General features: G+C 36.3%; 1 protein-coding gene across 2 annotated transcripts in view; it reads right to left on the bottom strand.

Annotated features, from left to right (window-relative positions):
* NAT1 (N-acetyltransferase 1) overlaps nt 1-22,342 on the bottom strand; it is a 59,376-nt gene that overhangs the window by 1,939 nt on the left and 35,095 nt on the right. For both annotated transcript variants that reach the window (XM_089089584.1, XM_089089585.1), the window contains 5 exons: nt 19,967-20,459; nt 17,054-17,345; nt 13,214-13,626; nt 7,993-8,179; nt 4,170-4,291 (listed from right to left, as the gene is read on the bottom strand). In XM_089089584.1, coding sequence (XP_088945710.1) covers nt 4,170-4,291; nt 7,993-8,179; nt 13,214-13,626; nt 17,054-17,345; nt 19,967-20,459 — 1,507 coding nt within the window. The remainder of the gene's footprint in view (nt 1-4,169; nt 4,292-7,992; nt 8,180-13,213; nt 13,627-17,053; nt 17,346-19,966; nt 20,460-22,342) is intronic.

The following is a 22,342-nucleotide window of genomic DNA, read 5'->3' as shown; positions in this document are numbered from 1 at the left end:
GAACTGCGCAAAGCGTGCCACCTACCTGGGAAAAAAATGGGATAGCATCGGAAATAGAAAAGGTGAAATGAGAAATGATACACGAAAGCTGTACCAACCACTTGCTGAGCTGGGACCTCACTGGCACTGGGAAAAATCAAGCACATTAAAAGACACAGATGCACCCGCTCTAAAAGACAAAGACGGAAAAGTCATTACTGACAAGGAGTTGAGGATTGAACGATGGTGAATATATTTCAATTCTTTGCTGAGTCTGCAGACCCCCAAAACGGATCTTTCTGAACCTGGATTTGGAATCTCTGACGATCGGGGAGACAAGCGCGATCATACAACTCTTAAAGAACAACAAATCACCAGGCGAAGACTCAATAGCACCTGAAATCTACTAAGCTCTTCCTCCCTTAGCAGTCCAGGAGCTCCACCAGATAATATGAATCTTCTTAATTAGTGTAGCGGCAAAAATCTGTGCAGCTATATTAATAAACAGGTTCCACAACAAGTGCGATAGGAGAGCTAGACCTAACCAAGGAGGCTTTAGGTCTGGGTTCGGCTTCTCTGACCAGATATTCAACTAAAGACAGATTGTAAAGCACAGACTTAAACATAAGCAAGAGAAGATCCAGGTGTTCATTCACTTTATTACTGCTTTAGACGTAAGACTAACCAGTAACACAAGGATGCGTCCTGCCCCTGATTTTGTTTTATTTCATATTAAAGTGGATCCAAAAAGCAATTGAGCGGTATCAATGACTAACGATAAACCCTTCCCTGTCAGGCCCTGGATTATACCAACGATCTTGGTCTACCTGTTAATTCCATCCAAATAATGCAATCCATGCTAGACGACTTATTTAGTAAGGGCAAATCTGTCGGCCTTCATATATGTCAGCAGAAAACGAAAACAACGAGGAAAAGCGGCATTGGAGACGTCTCGTTCTGCTCGATAGAAATACCATCGAAGATGTTAACTCTTTTTAATACATAAGTTCTGGCACCGCCTCTGAGGAAATCCAAGCTCTTATTACTCCAGACTGGGCTGTTTTTGCCTGTTTGAGAAAACCCTATGGAACAAGCACCAAATTACATCGAACAAAATTTCAGATATACGATGCAATGGTGGTATCGTTACTACTGTACGGCTGCGAAAAAAACTTAAAAAACTCAGAAGCCCGAGACCTGGATGTCTTATCTTAAATACCTTCGGTATATCCTAAGGGTCAGGCGATCTGCGAGAGTCAGCAACAATACCATCAGCAGTAAAGCTGGAAACTGGCATCCCATATCAAATGTCCTCAAATACGGACGCCTCTGGTGGTTCTGCCACGTACTACGACGCGGTATCGAAGTGATGCCTCAAATGTCTTTCGTTGTCATCGTGGAGGAAGCGAGTCAGTGTCAAAAGAAAACCAAGATGAAACATGTACAAACTGAATAAGTACTATACCAACATCGAGCAAAATTCTTTGTAAGAAAAAACTTCGTTTTCAAGGTTTAGTTGCTATTTGAGGACAGATAAAAATATAAAAAATAACAGCGAGGATTCTTATTCGGAGAGAGATAAGTGAGAAATGGGACCGTATCCGTTTTCTCTGTTTGTTTCTTTATAGCAGTTGTTGGCCGGTCTCCGAGCCAGTCTCCCCACCCGTAACAGTATGTTAATAGTGTTGTTCTAATACCTAGTGATAATAAAGAACTTGAACTATAAGAGGTACACCACAACTTCCTTACTGTGGTAACGAGAAATTTGAAGTAGCCACCAATATAAAACAGTGCACAATTGGATTTAAGAGGAAAAGAAGCATATTATTTCAAAATGCATCACTTTTGAGCAAAGGAAAAAATTAAAAAATACTAAGGGAACAAGGCCTTAATTTTTATCCTAGAATTATTTCAAATTGGGGGGGGGGGGGGACATTTGGGAATCCCCTGGGAAAGAAAAAATATTTCAGAAAGCACAATTTGAATGGGATTTCTTGCAGCTTGTGCTGACGGTGTCTAAGGGACGATTTAAACACGATGTAGGAGGTGGCCATGAAAAGGCCAAATTTCGAATGGCAACCACATATTAAATATCTTATCTATTTTGATCCGCTATAAAATTTATAAATATTAATAAAGTTTTTTTTCTTCAATGAATTCAGAAGTTACAAGCATTTAGAAGCCAATCCTATATTTGCTTATTTAAGGCTTGTTTAAGACGAATAGGAGGCACCAAAGTTTTATAAAAATTAATGTTGGTCGGTCCTCATTGTTCTAAGATGAAATATCTCGCTGTTCTACCAGCAGTTTTCAAAATGCTTGGTCATTATGAATAATGGCCGATAAAATCATGCAATCCCATATTTTATATTAGTCTATGATAATCTACGATAATTTATTGATTGCCCAGTCATTATAAATACTATTATTTTTGATCGCTTTAATACATTATCAGCATTTTGGTAACGTGCGCATGGTGTAACTTTCATTGACCAATTAGTAGCAACCATTTTCAGTGGCTTGTCACTTGTACCATCTTTCACTTTAACGTGGTCACGATTGTTTTCTGTTCGTTGCTGGCCTCTATCGGTATTTTTATATAGTTCTTGAGTTTTCTTTGGATGTTATAAAGCATATGGGCGACAACCTTTTTTTTTTACCTTAAATAAAATAGGCTTTTTCATGGAGTTAGTTATTTTGCTAAAAAAAAAATACAGGAGCCGTTGTTGATTAGTATAAGTGACGGGAACCATCGGTTCAACGAACGGCTGAATGAATTGTAAATTATCAAAGGTCAGAATACACATTTTCTCACGATACCGCCACAATGCTTGAAGTTAACAGAAAATATTCAATTATCGAAAATTGAAGTGGTAACAGGCCTATTCACGATAAATGGGCCTGCTATTACTTAATAACCAAGTATTATTACGTAATAACTATTGGAGAGAAGGAAAAGTTCATACTTCATGTAGAGGAAGGTAAAGATCAAATTAGATTTTACGTAAATAGGAAAAAGATATTTAACTTTTGCATTATACTTATGTTGCAATTGGGCACGGTGGTCGAAATCCACTTGGAAAATGGGATAAATCCAAAGTAAAAGAAACAGCGCCAGGGAAATGATTGTAACCTACCTAAAATTATGCATGACGTGCGAAAAAAATACAGTGTACCAAAAAAGATTGAGTTGTTAAACTGATACTAATTAAAACGGCCAGTTGTCATGCTGTTACTATCTATAAAGTATATAGAGAAATATAAGAGATATTATTGTTAATAAATATGAATGAAGATTTTCTCGAAATACCTAATCGATTTCCAGGATTATTCTTCACAATACCAGGGTAATTCAATATGTCCTATAGAATTTATAATTTTGTCACTAACTTAAACTTTTAAAAAATTCAACCACCCCAATATTTGAGGTGCCAAAGGAATGACAGCCCTGTTCAACGGCTGGAACCGTATTCCATACTCTTGAAGATGCCAATAGAGAGTTGAAATCAGACCGAACGCAAGACGTGGCAAGACCCTTATGCTCTTGGAACATCATAGGTAGTGTCTAACTACTTAGTAAATACTAGGAGCTGTCAGATACACAAATAAGACGTCAAGACATCACATTGAAAGTCTTGGTGTCAGATTTACATTTTTTTAGTTCAGTTTTTTTTTTATCTCCGTTCTAATGGTTCCAAAATTATTCGGCATGCATTTTCAAAATTCGGCTTAACTTATATATAGATGTTTCGTAATTGAAATTCCAAATTCATAATTTATAATTGAAGGGGTTCTCGAAGTATACTGTCGTTAAGGCAAAAAGAAACATGGGTCAATTATTTGCTGTTTTTATTTTGTAAAGAAGGTAGAAAGGGAAAACTTCGATCAAAACGACGTAATCCATTTGCAATACATGACATGACTCATTCGAGAGGGTTGAAGGCAAGAGCTACTTGGTAAAAAGTAGCTCCCCCTCCTCAGTATTTCATAGCAGTAAAATATATGTTTCAAAACTATCAATAATACGAAATAGTTTCGATATCTATTCAATTTTTTTTTTTATCTTTATTTAATTATGGTTGCTTTTTGGTACAAATTTTGAGTCTCTAAATTTTGTGGATTGTCCGTCAGCTATAAAAACTCAAAGTTAAAACCTACCCTATAACTGTTCTTTTAACATGTGTATTTACCTGAAAAAGAGCCTTTCCTTTTCCTGGAACATCAGTTTTAAGATCTTCCTTCCATTTGAGAAAAGCCTCCTCTTCAATTATTTCCATGTCATACAAATTCCTAAACCACCTGAGAAGCATTCCTGAAAGATTTGTAAATAAGAAATGGCAAGATAGATTAATATATTCAACACCACGACTATTAAGCAGTCAAATGAATGATCTTGACTAATCGTAGTTTCTTTGTTATATAATTATTCAGGCCTAGAAGTTAAAAGCCGAGGCCTGAAGAAGTTCAGGCCTAGGAGACAAAGTAGAGAAGGAGATAGACAGCGAGGAGGGAGGGAATTGAAGAAGAGGGAAAGAGAACGAGAGAAAGATTTGTAATATTTCACTAATTTTTGAAAAATAAGGACACATTCTGACTGAGTTTGACAATATGTAATTTAAAATAACTCTTCAGTTGTATATTACTTTAACTATTATGGCTTAGGCGAAACTTAACTAATATCCCTACAGGGAATGGCTTTTGTAGACAATTATTAGAATTAAAACGTTTCCTTCTTCATTTTTCAGCTGTTGTGACTTCTTTCAAAAGAAGTCAATGCTTTATTGGCTACAAATGAGGAGGATTCGTATCCAAGTGAAAAAATATGAGCTTGAAAAGTCTCAAAGCTGAAAGTTTTTCAGCCGACTATATTAATTCCTGTCAAAACTTCTTTTTAGAACTTGATATGTTTCAGTTTAGACTCTAAGAAAAAAGACCGAATAGTATTGAGCAAAGACTGGATAGTAATGGAGAGCCAACGAGGTGTAACGAAGTAAATCATGGGTTACAAAATCACTAACTAGGGTCCATAATGATACGTCTAGAGATAAGTTGTACTTACAGGCTAATAATCATATTTGAAGAAGCTTTTTTTCCAATTTTTATTTCGTCTTTTTTTTCAGAAAATAAATAAAGTTTGGTCAAAAGTAAATCCAGGATTGTTTGGCTTTTCGTTTATGAGTTTGAGTATAGGCAATGAGCATAGCAGTGGTTCCCAACCGGTGATACGCGTACCCCAGGGGGTACGCTAAACCCTCGCAGGGGGTACGCGAAGGTCCTAAAATGAATTTAGTCTACATCTTTAAAACTTTTTTCTGACTCATTTCCAACATTTTCCTCAAAATCAGATAATCCATTGTACGTAATTTCAGACTCATTTTCAAAACTTTCGCTTTCAGTAACCCGCTAATTTTTCTCCATAGTGGTAAGGTCTCGTTCACTTTCGCTTTCAGTAACCCACTAATATTTCTCCATAGCCGTAAGGTCACGATCAGTTCAGCCACAGACAATTTGAACCCATTGATTTCAGTATCTTGTCATCTGTTGAAAAACTAAGTTAGTGAATTGTGGTTGCAAACAAACATGGATAGATTCCTGATCAGGAATAACCAGAAGCCGAATGATGGTACCCCAAACTCAGAACCTGCACCTAAGAAGAAGAAATATGACGAATCATATTCGGTCAAAGTGCATCGATATTTGTCAGAATACTTAGGGCTCGGATTCAGTGCGACAATGTCTGATCCAGTGAATACCCAGTGCGTTTTTTTGTGGTCAAGTCTTGGATAACAGGTCCATGGAACCTGTACATATGAACTGCCATCTCAGTAATGCGTACCCTTCTCATTTTAGTAAGCCAATAGAGTTTTTCAAGCGTAAACAAGAAGCATTCGCTAGCAGCTGTTTGAAAACTGCAAAAGTGGCATCATGTTCTTCCAAGGCTCTCCGGGCTTCATATTCTGTGTCCTATTTAGTTGCGAAACAGAAAAAACCCCAAACCATTGCCAAAAGTATGATATTACCAGCACTAGTGATATTCAGTGAAATAATGTTTGATACAAAAACTGCTACTGCTTTTCAGACTATACCTGTCTCGAGCAATACTCTTTTAAGAAGAATAGAAGACATTGCTAGCAATATTGTCATGCAGGCTGTTGAGCAAATAAAGATGACGAAGATGTTTGCCTTACAGCTTGACAAAAGCACGGATGTGTCAGGTGAAGCCCAGGTGATCGTCTTTGTCCGATATCAAGACTGTTCTGACATAAGAGAAAATATTCTGTTTTGTCAAAACCTACAGTCAAGAACAACAGGAGAAGAACTATTCAAGGTGATTGACAAATTCTTCGCAGAAAGGGGCATCTCTTGGAACTGGTGTCTATCAGTTTGCAGTGATGGGGCTGCCGCCCTAACGGGGAAGAATAATTGGCTCTTGGCCTGGATAAGGAAGAAAAATACAAATGTGAAGTGCTTGCACTGCATCATCCACGGGCAAGCTCTTGCATCGAAAAGGATAAACGCGTATCTGCACAAAAACCTCGACGAGACTGTGAAAGTTATAAACTTCATTAAAGCCAGACCACTGAACTCAAGACTCTTCAAATTGCTCTGCTAAGAGATGGGCTCGGAACATCAACATTAACTTCTGCACACAGAAGTTCGCTGGTTGTCTCGTGGGAAATCATGAAACAGACTTTTCGAGCTTCGACAAGAAGTTCATGTGTTTCTTCTGGAGCAAAAGTCTGCATTCAGTTCACGTTTTGAAAACCATGGCTGGGCCTGCAGTCCGGCCTATCTTGCTCTTATTTTCGAAAAACTGAACGACTTGAATATTCCAATGCAAGGTTTCCGGATGGACGAACTCTCCCCGGATTCGAAGATGTGTGCTTTTGTGAAAAAATTGGAGTTCTGTCTGAAAAAGGCTCAAAGAAACAGCGTTAGTGCCTTGCCTTCCTGTCCCTTGACAAGTTGGCGGACGATAGTGAAATTGATAACCTCAACACAATCTGTGATTGTGATCGGGAGCATCTGACAAAGTTGCGAGATGAACTTGTGTCATATTTCCCATCGATAATGACCTAAGATAGAACCCAGGATTGGATCCAAAATCCATTTGTTGGAGATGCGACCTCAAGCTCCAGTCTTAGTGACAAGCTTACATAGAATCTGATCGAACTTGCCATTGATTGAGCCTTAGAACTGAAATTCCAAAATGTCACTGTTTCCCAGTTTTGGTTAGAGGTGAAAGTAGAATACAAGGAACTAAGTGAATCGCCATGTCTGTTTTGTTGCCATTCAGATCCACTTACCTTTGTGAAGTGTCATTTCGGAAATGTCATTAATCAAAACCAAACACAGAAACAGACTGGGTGTAAAGAATAAACTTATAATTGCCGTTAGTGACATCAAGCCAAGATTTGATAATATTTTAGCTAAAAAGCAGCCTCAAATTCTCATTGATTTTGTACGTACTTTTACACATTTGTGCACCGCCATAAATGACAATAAATCTCGTGTTTTTGAAAACCTAATTTTAGTTAAGAAAAAAGTAAAACAACGATTCTCAAGAAAGGGGTACGCAACCTTTTTGGGCCTTGATTAGGGGTACGCGGAACGAAAAAGGTTGGGAACCACTGGAGTATATGATTAAGAACACTTCAGATACTGGTAACGTCGGCCAACAGCTTATTTCCGTGATCTTCCTCCTGAACGCCATTTAAATCGTGCCAAACCTCAGCCGTCAAAACTCCTGGTAGTTGGACACTGAGTAGCTCTAGGAAAATGTTGTTCAATATAGCTGAACCATCAGTTTCACCCAAACTCTGCTTTCGAGTTTTTTTTCTTCAATCTGAATTCGTTTAATTTTGGTTTTAATTCGTTTAATGTGGCACATATATGAGTGACTTATGTTAATTTTTTTAATTTTCGTGCAATAATTTTTTTCTACAGAACATTATACATCATTGCTTGCTGAAAGAAGTCTGTTTGACAAAATTGAAGTTAGCGCACCATTACCTTTAGGAAATTGAAGTCCATGTATAAACGATTGTAGAGCATATAGAGCTGTTATCTCAAGCTGCACATGATCATTTAGGAAAGACCCGAGGACAGGTCTATACTTATCAAGAAGCTCCTTTTCTTTTTCAAAAACTCCTTTCATTTTATCATTTCCTGCTTCGCCGCATTCACCAGATCCAGATTCCTAAAAAAAGGCAATATAAAGGATCAGGTAACCTTAATTAACGTAATGAAACCCTGTCTCAACAGCTCAATTCTATCTATAGAGCTCTGTAGAATAGTTCTTTCAGTGAAAAAACGTCCAAATTTATTATTCAAGAGTTACCTAAACTATTTTTCGGATTATCAACATTTTAGTGAATCCATCTATTATTTCAAGAAACCGTAACCTTAATAATGAATATTCTCATAAAAAAATCCAGTCTCAGGCAAGTGACCCAAAAATTTTAAAATTTGTAAAAAATTGAAATTTTCTTAGAATGTGGGGATGAGCTTAGGCGACAAATAGGTACTATTTGGAAGATAAAGATGGTTTTAAACAATTGTTTGCCTGTTATTTCAAGCAAATTAATGGTCCTATGTCAATCTTTAATTTTTGGTCAACCTTCTTAAGACCATAGGCGGGCGTGCCTTGTTTGCCTCTCATTCCAGGCAATCTAACAGTCCTATGTCAATTTTAAATTATTGGTCAACATGCCTGAGACTCTAGGTAGGCATGCCTTTCCAAAAACTAACATGACAAGTATGTGTCCAATAAGAAAGTCATACTTACTCCCGCCATTTACCCGTGCCACCGCCATTTAAACATTTGCCTCTCAGTTACTTGGACTATCTGTCTTGGCTTGTCTCTTTCTACAATTAGCCATGTCTTGATGCAACCTACTGCAAAATACTTGATAACTTCAATTCAATCGAGAGGCAAATGTTTAAATGGCTGCAGCACGGGTAAATGGCGGGAGTAAGTATCTTTAGATACTTAGGCGTCCGTTTAGAGTACATCTTATTTCGTTAATAGTTTTAGACTGTTTCTAAGTGAGGCTTTTTGATACAGAATAAAGTCGACTGACGAATGAAGGTGATTAAATGGAACACAGAAGAGCCCGCCGCAAACTATAACCAAGAGAAAAAGTAAATTCTATACGCTAGTGGAGTGTAATGATCTGATTTTCAGGACGCACGCCTCGATTGACTACAGCTGATTGATTGATTGTAATCGTTCCGCTCATAAAGGATATCCGAATTGTTGCCCCGGATTCCGATTAATAGTAAAGAACGAACTCTAACCCCATAGTAACTGGAAATTCAAAAGCATGTTTAAAAAATCATTTCATGAGACCAAATTAGTTATTTTTTTTTCAATTTTACAGTATATGCCCTTCAGCAAATAGAAGTACACACTAAAGATGCTGGTACCCATCAGGTATAAAAGAAAACAATATGAAGCATTGTATTTATATATTATCTTCTAAAAACAGAAGAATAAAGAAAATCTATTTTCAAAATTGACCAAAATATGGTTTATTAAGAAACTAAAAAGACACAGTATAGAGAAAGGCAAATTATTTTATACTTTTCAATGCTCCCCGTCCCCCTTCGTTATACAAACAAGTCATCTTATCCAATGCCTCGTTCGATATTACAAACGAAATTGTTGTAAGAAACAAGGTCTTATTGAATCCCCAAGAAAAAAAAATAATAAAGCCATCAATTCTAATTGCCCCCATGTACTATCAATTACACTTACGCCAGTTTTTCCAAGTTCACGAAAACAGTCATATGAAAGGTAAAAAAAAAGAAAAAAAAAGGAAAAACTCCCAAGCAGATTGGCACTAGACAATTTGGTAATCTCAGCCATACCACAATCAATAATTACTTTGTACACTTCATAGTGTGCAAAAACTTCATGAGTGTTTTTCGTTAGTGTTGACAGATAGAAGGTGGGTGGAAGGGATTGTAGGATCATGAGTTAAAATCAAACAGTCCGTGGTAACGAACATAAGAGCGACTCGTCTCAATAGTAACCAAAACTCTAAATAACGGAATTTGGTACCAAAAGATACCTCAAATGAATCTGATTTTAATGCTGATTTTAAATACAGAAGTTTCATCAAGTTTAGTCTTATCCATTAAAAGCTACGACCCACAGAAAATGTGTATTATTTTCGAAAAAAAGGGAAAACACACCCTACAAGCCATATAATCTTAATGAAAATCACACCATCAGATTCGGCATATCAGAGAATCCTACGGTAGGTGTTTCAAACTGTTATCTGCAAAAATGTGGAATTTCATATTTTTTGCCAGAAGAAAGATCACGGATGCGTGTTTATTTGTTTTTCCCCAGGGATGATCGTATCGACCCAGTGGTCCTAGAATGTCACGAGAGGGCTCATTCGAATGGAAATTCGAAAAGTTCCAAATTGGAAAACTTCGGAAAACTTATTTTTTTGTTTTTTAATAAAAAACTAAATTCAATTAAATTGAAAAACTTTTTTTTTATTTAGATGACATTAAGGAATGACATTAAGTATGTTGATGAAGGGCTGATACATCGTGAAAGATGTATCTCTTTATAAATAATTTCGTGAAGATTCATATGTAAGTACGTTTTTCTTTTTAATTTAATTGTGATTTTTGTTGGTTTTGTTATGTTTATGTTCTTTTTTTGTTTCCTACGGCCCGACGGCTTTTTTTGGAAATACATACATACATCCCATCAGAGTATCGACGTATGACAAAACCTCAAGTGTCTCTCATTTATGTTATTACTACATAAATTTCTCTTCCTGGCCCCCATCACATCAGATCAAAATTTCCAGATAGCTATTATAGTCCTTGAGCCAAAGGACCATAATGCTAAAAACAAGATTTGGTTGGGGGCAAATCCTCCCCCCTCCCTCCCAAATAAAAGCATCCAAAATCTTTCCCCGATCAGCTTAGATCTTGTATCTTCAGGTCCTTGGGCCAAGGACACCCAAATGCATAAGAAAAAATTGAAAAAAAGAAGATTCGCTTGGTTTTTCCAGATCTGCTGGAAGCTTTTATCCGTAGGCTCCTGGGCCAAGGATATAACTAGACCCAATTCGTGGATCTATCTCTAATTCATCTAAGTCAAATCGGGAATATTAAATGGAGTTCTACTTTTTATTACATTTTTAATATTTTTATTACGTTGTTGACTCAATTGAAAATATACTTGAAAAGCTAATTGCTTAGCAAAATTCAATTTCTGTTGATCTTCAAAAACCTTCGGCGTTGTTAATCACGATATATACAGCATATAAGTTTGTTAATAAATTTAACTAATGACTGGTTCCTTGTAAAACTGGTTGCCTTTTTATCAAACTAATCATAACCAGTCAGATATATGAATCCTCATTCTGATCTCACCCAGGTCACAATGGTGTAACCCAAGGAACTCTCCTTGGCCCCTTCCTGTTTTTGGTCATGATTGACAACCTCTCTAAGGATTTTCCCAACATATCGAAATTTTTTGCTGAGTTAATGGTCTCAGAGGCCTGCTATATCCATAGTGCGAATAATTTTCCCGAAATCATCGACCCTTTTTTCTTAGCCCCATCTCTACCAAAAATTTCTCGTTTAAATGTGTTATAATTTAAAAAAGGATATCCCTATTAAAAATATTAACCCGAAGTCAATGCATCTATTTAACTCAGAAAACTCCTTAATAGATTTAGCCCCTCTCAATCTTTGCAGGTTTATACCTTTTTTACTCGCCCTCATCTCGAATTTGCTTGTCTCATGCTGTCCCCTGGCATTCTACGAGATGATTCTAGTAAAATTGAATCCATAAAAAAAAAAAGTTTACAAATAATTTTTAAAGATGACAAGTCCCATAGCAAGGCAAGAAACACCCGAGTGCAGAAAAATTATGTTGTATCTCCATTTCTCATAGAACAAAGTGCTAATCCCTAACGCCAAAAATATTTTCCCCAAAAGACACTCTCCCCACAGTTACCGTCTGCCCCACGCTATGTCTCACCTTCTGTAGCCCTATTTTGTCCAGCTGTCTCTCAAGATTTGAAAAAATCTTGATTCCCCCAATTCTTTTTGCAATCTCTACCCCTTCCCTTGCTTATTCCTTTTTATGGTCTTGCCCATGTGTTTGAATTTGTTTTATATTATAAGAACACGCGTTCTGTACTATAATTTTTCTGTATTTTTCATCATCTTTCATCTCTAGTTACCTGTTGATAAATTTTGTAAACGACTTGCACTGTAAACCTTTGTTACATTTTCTTGATATCACTTTACCTAAATTGTTTTCCTTTTTTTCTTTCTTTTTTTTCGGCTTTTTTTTTAATATATTGTATTAAAGTGATTGGTTTGTGATAGTGATTGCAAAATAAATCTTGCGTCCAAGGGGTTTCCATGCATAAAAAAAATGAAAGAAACAAGATAAGTTTGCCTTAAAATGAGGCCCAAAAGAGGGGTAAGAGCTTTTATCCCAGGGGGCTTGAAACTTACACTTGCAAGTTACTGGGCAAAATGGACCCAAATGAATAAAAACCAAATGAGACTCCTCCCCAAAAGTGGGACAAGAAAAAGTAGTGAAAACTTTTTCCCCATCGGCTTGAAAATTATATCTTTAGGTCCTTAAGCAAAGAGGATCCCATTAACAAGAAAAATTTAAACAAATATTCGGTTTTCACGTCACATCAGCTTCTAATTTATGATGCTTCTTTTTGCCCTGAGTAGCACTGAGCCGCGGTCTCGGTTATAATATTTGCGATCCTTTCTGGTTCTAACTGACTAAAATTTTCCTCCTTTATTTGCTCAGGTTTATTTTTTCTTTTGGGATCTATGTTTATGAAACCGAACCAGTGGAAGGTCCAGTATTCAACCCCCTTACCCAATACTTGGTCAGTGTTTAATTTACTTACTTTTTACTAACATATGTCGAGAGACGAAAAAGTAATCTAAACTCTAGCTAGCACCCCAATCTTGCGCTCCTTCCCGAAATCCTAGATCATTTCCTGAAGAGAACCGTGTAGGTACTGAATTACTTTGTATTCAATTTTTACTTAAGCCTAATAAGCCATATTTTTGGAAAATACTAAAAGAAGATTTACAGAATAATATTAATAGAAAAAAGAACATAAGAAATGAGTATATATCGAGGGTCCTTGATTATTACCAGTAACAAAAAAAAAAAAAAAAAAAAAAAAAAAAAAAAAAAATCACAACTTTATCTTACCTGGGTAATATATTTCACTATCACAGTCATTAGAGAAGAGATAAAACCAGGAGAACTGTATTGACCTGCATCAACGTTATCCTTAATCCATTTATAGAACAGCTGTGGACTAGACTCCACTTGAATTTGTTTCCAAAGGTCTGTCTGTATACGCATCAAAGGAAACAAGAAACTTAGTCCACGATCATCAAGAAGCTCTGCTAATTTTTCACCTGTTCTGTCAATTTCAGGCAACATAGATAGCAAACTAATCTTTGAGCTTATGAACAACTGATAAAGCTTATCTTTGTCCATGATCTTTGATAGCTGCTGAAGGGTCAGCAAAAACAGCGGGAAATGGGCACCAGCCTCTAAAGGAATGGCCACTTCAGAAATCGTCAGAATTTCGTCATTAACCGAACGTGCAATATAGCCTAGAAAAGATAAGTTCTCTTTTAGGCTCAAGTATGTATTCTGAAATCTCTCTACCTAAGTTTGCTTGACAGGACAAGGCATCCCTTAATGGACATGTAATTGTAGCCGTCAATTCCGCAGAATATTTCTTTTTACTTGAAAAGCAGCAACAATTACTCCATATCACAAGTAAATCAGTCATTTATTAAATGATACATACATTACAAGTCGCCAAACAACCACAACAAATTAACAATCCACACTGTCTAAGATAAACATCTTACAAACGCACTAGATTTTTCTTAATATACAATTTGCAACAGACTTTCGTATGGCCCACAAGATGTATATTTACTGAAAAAATTTATCTAAATCCGATGCTGAAGGCATCCAAAAAGACGTTACTCAACTAATCGTCCATGAACTTCATAAAAAGACAAATAGAACGTTCTTGGGACCCAAAATTGAATTTACTCAAGAGTTTTCTTTTCAAAGTTTGACGAGGGATTCTTAGACGCTTCTTAATTCTAAAAAAATCATCTAGCTCTTGTATTCAGAGACAGTCGGAAGAAGTGTCGAGCCCAAAACGTGCAGTTTTGAGAAACAAGGGTTTGGAATGGCCAAACAGGTGGATTAAAGTAATATAGGTTGATGGAAAAGGAGCAAGAAAAATAGACAGGACAAAAGTCTACAAACAAAACCTGAAATGGTCTGTGGACTTAAAAGCCGCTCAACAGATATATTTCTAAACTAAAGGTTAATAGAGCAAAACAACGAATGTCCATAAATCATATGTCAAACTATATTCCGGGTAGAACAAAAGAAGCGAAAACAGAGACCCCATGTTTCCTAATTTGTTCAAGATATACCCAACTCTGACAACACCGATGTAATGCGACCAGACAAAATAATTAGCCCTTTTCACCCCACAAAACAGCTGAAACTCCTTTCAAAGGATTTAAAGATCCCATTCATGGGAATAATTCTCATTGGAGTGTTCGCGGTAGTCTTCGCTTTGAAAAATATTCTTAAACTCCAAGCTTCCTGTTGGGGCCCTTGGCCTGCATATCAGATAAATGCCCTTTTTTGTAAACTTAATTTAATTTCTCTTCGCCTTCAATACTTAAACCATGGTCCTAGCTATTGCTAAATATTTTTTTGCCCAGTTAGAATTCTCTTTTGGTTAACCCATTGCGAAACGTCTCAAAAGAATCTGCTAATTGGCTAGCCTTTGAAAAATACAGGCGACTGATAATCCAAGTGGAATTTTGCAAGCTTATTAGCTTGCAAAATTCAAGGATTAGTTTTGTACTTGAATTTGATGGGGCCATACATTGCCTCTTGTTGGAGCTACGCGAACATCCGCGCGAGAACCTAGTGCTAGTATTTGTTCCAAGCAACATCAGTGTAATTACCTGGTGCCGCCTGGGTACGTGGCAGAGCACCCCAGCGCTACAACTGATGGTACTAGGGTATGGTATCGCGGCCCACGGTACCTTCGTTTATACAATGCGTTCTCCCCAGGTAGGGTCAAGCTTGCCAAATTTTCAATTTAATAGGATATTTTTTTCTGTATTTCTCCGAGCAAGTTTTATAGACTAATATATAGGCTAAATTAATTTGTATTTTCGGGAACGCGTGTTCTTTTGACATTCGAACAATCTCTTAAATAAACAGGAATATCCACACTTTAATAGCGAATCCCAATAATAATTCGCTACAAACAATCCCAATACGAGTGAAATAAATCTCCGAAAAGCGAAAGATCAGGGGTTATCGCGGGATCAAAAATAAAACAAACGCGTGAATATTCTACTGATTGATTAGCTGGTTAATGCAAGTTCCACAGATTTGCTAAATGTAATTAAAATGTAAATATTATCTGCCACCTAGGCAGATTACGCCAAAAAGGACAGGCCTATCTCACCTTCATGCCAAAATTATCCACACACGGACAAATTTTCGCTAATTTGCCGTATCAAAAATCTCATAACCATCGACACTGAAGATCATCTCCAAGTCCGCTAAATTTACTCGAACTATAATCCAGCTTTTAATATCTTTGATCAGTTCTTACATCGCGTAGTATTTTTTCTAACACGGAGAGATTCCAAAACTGCAATCTCAAACCACCCTTAAATTCAGTTCCTTAATTAATTCAACTTTATTTCCCAAATCTCAACACTGTCATTATTCCGGCGAAGACGGTCGATCGATTTGTTTTTCTCTAATTTTTATATTTTTTATTAGCTAATGCCTTAGCCCCCCTCTCTCAAAGGTACGTCTTGAAAAAATCCGTTAATTAGCTAGCCTCTGAAAAATGCAGACGACAGATGACAAGTATAAATTTCGCTTACAAAATCCAAGAGTAAATTTTGTACTTGAATTTGAAAGGGCCATTCATTGCCTTTGGTCAGAGCTACGCGAACCTCCGCGTGAGAGGCAAGTCGCGAAGTCGTGCTTTGTTTGATTTTGTTCAGTTTGTTTTGTAATTCTCTTTTGAAAAGAAGTGAGCTTATTCTTTCCACTTTTGGCTTCTTTTTTGACCAGCCTGGAGCTTGAGATAGGTTATTTGATTGACTAGTGCAGTGGTTCTCAAACTTTAGTACGCGTACCCCTTGCGGGTACGCAAAAATTTTAAGGGGGTATGCGGCCGGCCAACAAAAAATAAAACAGCCCTTTAACTCTAGAACGGGCAATTTTATTTTAATTTTAGCTATAGTTTACTTAGTACCAGTAACTGAGAAAGGGAAGCTAAAATGTTTTGTGGATAAAAAGGGGTACAGTGTCTAAATAAGTTTGAGAACCACTGGACTGGAGCTTGGTACAGGGAGAGGTCAAGTATTATTTGAGATATTTTTCTTGAGAGAAAATAAAATTTTTAAAAGAAAAATTTCGGGCTTGATACAGTGGACCCATAACGTGGCTCATACATACCACGGTAAGTACAGTTGTCGTATCCCGTGGTTATAGCTTTAAAAAAAAAAAAAACACACACACAAGACGAATATCCGTGTTGGAGGAACTCTTAGAATCCATGGCACGGCAGAGTTGACCGTGGCACTATAGGCCGTGTTACTTACACTGGTTACCAGAGTTGGTGCCAGAGAACTTACACTAGTTGCTTAAGGGCTGACCCTGGCAGCCTATTAGATACGAATTGGTGGCAAAATAGTCCACAAGAGACCGTGGGCCGCGATACCACTAGTACACTAGTACCATCGGTAAAGGTACTGGTGGCGCTGTACCACCTACCCATTCGACATCAGGTAATTACACTGGTGGTAGTAGGAACCAATACTTCCTGGAAAAGAAAGTTAACACAAGCTAGTGTGCAGTGATCCACTCTCTTCACCACTTATTTGGCAAGATTCATCTTAGTAATCTTCTCGATATATAGGGAGAGGGAAAGAGAGAGAGAGAGAGAAATATTGGCCAGACACTTACCAGCAACATAAGACTTGACCCTAGGAACTTCAACCTCCAGTGACGAAAGCGAAGTTAATACCTCCTTGTAACTCTCAAAGAGATGATTTGGCCCAATGATTGCATCTCGTTTGAGTTTCAGTATGATCTTACTGACAGCATCGCGATCTGAATTTGATTTTTGAAGAGCAGAAATCATCATATGTGCTACAGAATTTGTGGTAAATCTTTCTGGGATTCTCATATCACGCCAAAGAAGAACTACTTCGTCCATGTCCTTTAATTCAATGGCTGCTTGGAAGAAATGATCGACCTAAAAACAGAACGAGAGTTAAAATAGAAAAGACTTAAATACATCTGTTGTGCGAGTTAATTCAAGATAAGAAATCATTTTTAGGAATAGCTTCAAACTAACGAGAATTTATGATCTGTTTCCACCTAGTCATGGAGATAACCCGATAAAACTTACAGAAATTATAAATTTTAGAGTAAGGAAGTATTTAGAACAATGAATATTTCATTAATTAGTAATGTTATTTAAATACAAAATGTTCACAACACTACGGCTATCTGTTCATTAGAAAAGCAGATATAAAACACGGATTCCATATGAGCAGGCTCAAAACTTTACTTCCTACTTCTAAACTAGCCAGGAGTACTGGGCATGTGTGAAGGTGAAACTGATGTAAATGCAGGTTCTACACAATCCTGAGACGACTCATTCTTGTTCATTGGCAAAACTTGTTTTTACGAGAACAGAACTAGGTCAGGAAACATGAAATAATTCCATTTTTCGCAGAACAATAAAAATACTTTTCATATGTATTGACCCTATTTCAATTTTAGGTTTGACAATTTGGACCTCTTTTTAATTGCGAGTAGTGGTTCTCCTCCTGACAGAATTTGATCACTCACTTTCGAATTCAAAAAAAAAAAAAAAACTAGGTCAGGAAACATACAATAATTTCATTTTTCGCAGAAAGATAAAACATTTTTTATTTATTGATCATGCTTCTATTTTAGCCTTGCCAGATTTCCTTTTTAATTGCGAGTAAAGTGTTCTCCTCGTGCCAGAATTCGATAGTTCAGTTTCGAATTCAAAAACAAAAGTAGACCAGGAAATATACAATAATTTCATATTGCACAGAAAAATAAAAATAGTTTTCATATGCATCGACCGTATTCCAATTTTAGCTTCGACAATTTGGACCTCTTTTTTAATTGCAAGTAAAGTGTTCTTTTCGTGACAGAATTCGATAACTCACTTTCGAATTGAAAGACAAAAATAGGTCAGGAAACATACAATTATTTAATTTTTTCGCAGAAAAATAAAAATAGTTTTCGTATGTATTAACCGTACTTCAATTTTAGCTTTGACAATTTGGACCTCTTTTTTTATTGCAAGTAAAGTGTTCTCCAAAAAGAAACTAGGTCAGGAAACATACAACAATTTCATTTTTGTAGAAAAATAAAAATAGTTTTCATATGTATTGACCGTATTTGAATTTTAGCTTTGACAATTTGGACCTCTTTTTTAATTGCGAGTGAAGTTTTCTCCTCGTGACAGAATTCGGTAACTCACTTTCGAACTCAAAAACAAAACTAGGGCAGGAAACATACAATAAATCCATTTTTCGCAGAAAGATAAAACAGTCTTTATATATATTGGTCATGTTTCTATTTTAGCCTTGATAGATTTTCTTTTTAATTGTGAGTAAAGTGTTCTCCTCATGGCAGAATTCGATAACTGGCTTTCTCAGCGATGAATTTCAATACTTTGTGGGCTCGTTACCTTACCGTAAAGTAAATATTGTAAAGTCTTTACAATCTTAAATTAGGATTGAGGTTGCCTTGAATTAGGAACATTTTAAGGAGGTTATTTCAATTTTTCACTAATTTCTAGGTCCATTAGGCCTTAAATTGTCATCACCAAGAATATATTATTGTTAATGTCACATAGACTTGAGCAGTAGAAAATAATCATCCCTATAATATTATGATTTCTGTTCTACAGTGTTCAACTTTACAAAAGAAGATGAAACAAGCACGTACAATAACGTTTCTGATGTGTAAATACACTTTTGCTTATCATTGTTGACGGTTCATTATGCATTTCTGCTTCAGAAATAAAACTGTTGCTATAAAGAGACATATATTTATTGTGTGATGTGGATACCCAAGGATTGTCGTTTGAAATGCGCTTTACAACGTAATTATATGTATTTGTGGCTTTTTGTTCAAATCTGGTGTTTATACCTTATCTGGCCCTCTGTGAAATAGCTGACCGAAAAATGCGCTTGTGAAAAAAATTGAAGTCGTTTTACTAATTAGGAGCAATGTTAGAGGAGAAAACTGATAAATATTAAAATCAATACTTCACTCAGACAAATATATAAGAATTGATTTTGAGCCGAAAGAGGAAGAAAAGCATACAATTATGAAAGCTATAGAAAATTATTACAGTATCATAGATTCCAAGGTGTTATTAGCCAAAGCTCTCATTCCCTGCTCATAAGTTTTGAGCGATTTTCGAGTTTTTCTCGGTTCAAATTTCTATTCTTTCGTGTTTTTTTTTCAAAACTGACTTTTCAGAAGTCAACTGCTCAGAATCAAATTAGTTCCCTCCTAAACAGAGGGTTTAATTACACATCATATCGTCAATAACGAAACTTAAAAACCCATTCCAAACTCTCTTTTTTAATACGTTAGAAAGTGAAAGACTTATTAGGGAAATTTATGCTTTACCGTTATATTAACTTGACAAAGTTAGGAAGGACCAGCCGTAATTGGGACGAAAGTTTCAGTACCTCTAGCTCAAAAATAATTCCACTACCACAACAACCTCTTCAATTTAACAGATACATGAAAGTCATCTGTATTTATACCCAAGACACTATCCCGCCACACTTACTATCCCTAAAAAAAAATCTTTACCTTTTTATGAATTTCCTCTTTAGATGGCCCCTTTTTGTTTGACTTCTTCTCGCTAGATGCTTGTTTAATAATAATTGGCGGGTCTTTTTGAATTGGATTTAACGGAGCTAATGATTTATGAAAACCAGGACCGTTTGGCAGTTCCAAAGTTGCATTATTTTGACTGTTGAGAATAGCAGAAGGAGGTAACATTCCAACCTTTGGTCGTAAAGTCATTGGCGGAGGTTTTAGCAAAATTTCTTCCTGAGGAGACCCTCCTCTTGGAGCTAGGCTCATTTTTTGAAAACGTGGAGGTAGATCTTTTCCATTGGTACTAGAGTTCTGATTTTGGGCGGAATACGGCGCGGAAGGTTCATAGCCTGTTCCTGGAGCACTCCGCTGGTATCTGTGACCCCCTCCACGTCCAACATAGTGATTTTGGTTAGGCTGCATACTGTAACTGCTGCGGGGACGATTTCCTTGACGATTGTCAAAGTGATACCCATTCGATGTTCTAAAAATAAATAGCAAATATTTATGTCTTTTAACATTTTTGATCAAATTAAATAATAATTCTGCTATTACTGAAAAAAAGATAACGTCTACTTGATAACTGAAAACAAAACATAAGGTCCGTCTTTTCTCTCTAATTTGTTTCGAATAACAAGGACATTCATAAATAGTTACGAAGACCACACATTTCCATAACAAACAAACACAACTTAGAAACAATAGAGAAGTTTTTCTGAAGACAGTGGAATTCAATTTAGTGAATATTTCGGCCCTTTGTCCAAGGACCGTCTTCAGCACAACACACACAAAAAAAAAAAAAAAAAAAAAACAATAGACATGTAAGAACTTACATTAAAATGCAAAACTTAAAACTGTAAATTTAATAAACTATAACTTTTAAAACAGCCCTAGCATTCTTACTTTAACGAAGATCAACCAGAACTGATAAATAAAATGGTGTGAGATGATAAATTAGTTCAAACGAAATAAAATAATTAAATACAAGCTTTCAAAGCTAATCTTGCTTTTTTGGCAGCTAGCCTTAAAGGCCTTTTGGAAACGGGTTTAATACTATTCTCAATTGGTTTATTTGAATGAACTATTGTGCTGGTACTATTGCTACTACGTATAACCATGTGCAATGTCAAAGCATATACATATCGCAGTTACATGCACCTAGAAAGTGAATCTGGTTCAAAGATGTGTCACGAGTGGTTATAGCGTGGAGAGGGTACAAATGACAGTATACATTCCCCATAATCCGTCATTGAAGGGTAAATAAAACATATATGACAGTAATCCATTTCCCTTAGTCAGACATACATTTTAATATAAACCACCAATGTTATGGTTTTCAAATATTCCTTTTACGGTCATGAACGTACGTAGATCACGTAATTTCAAGATTTTTAAAACTTGTCGTGCAAATCGGTCTTTTCATCTTGTTGTTTTGAACTGGGGCTCCCTCCACCCCCGAAATAAGTGTAGACGTATGTGCCTGTTCGCAGGATAAACTCTAGCTGCATAACGAAAAAGAAGCGAAACACGATAAAATGATAAATCCGGTTTTTTCCGATTTATTTTTCGTCGACTACAGGCAAATCCTTTGTTAGTACAAAAAAGAAAAAAAAATCCTTTTGAAATATTAGGGGACCCTTTATAATCTCCCATTGCTGTTAAAGTTCCAAATTTTAGTCCAGAGGAAAAAGAAACTATGAAGAAGAGTTTCAAAGAACGTGTAAGACTTTTGTAACTGCACATCAGATGTGCAAAAAATGAACTTCCAACATGACGCATAGCTCACTAAGTATGATTTATGGTTCACTTTTTAATTGCAGTTATTCAACGCTTAATATACTCCCTATAGACAATAGACAAAGAAAATACGAACAACTTCTGGTCTTTAATTAGAATGAACCCATACTGAATCACATCCTGAGGACACCCATGAATATTAACGCATTTTATCCCATCGTTATAATAAAAGAATCATATAGGAGGGTGGGGGAGGGGAATGGTCAAGGATCCTTTATGCATCCAAAGATACACTACAATCATAAAAAGATTTAATCACAGGGAGAGATACAGGCTATTAAGGGATAGCTTTAGATTGAGTTGTGGGACAGTAAAGCTGCCGATATAACGGACAGTGGGCCAAAGCGGGATAGATAGGAGCTGGAACTACACAAATTTTTTATTTATCTACCAGTGATTGTGGCCTCTGTTAGTGATGCCAGGAAATTGAATGAAAGTTTGAAAGCATTAATTTCCACTTGAAGTTTTGCAGACAAGTACCAAGTCATAAAAAGACTTTCGAGTCTCAGGAGAATATCAAGAGAGCAATTCTAAAATTTTAATATTTTATTATTAGATTAACAGTATTAA

The sequence above is a fragment of the Artemia sp. Qi Xiang Cuo genome, chromosome 5 (genome assembly GCF_049724085.1).
Source record: "Artemia sp. Qi Xiang Cuo chromosome 5, ASM4972408v1, whole genome shotgun sequence".
NCBI classification, from domain to species: Eukaryota; Metazoa; Arthropoda; class Branchiopoda; order Anostraca; family Artemiidae; genus Artemia; species Artemia sp. Qi Xiang Cuo.
This window is presented reverse-complemented; position numbering and strand designations above follow the sequence as displayed.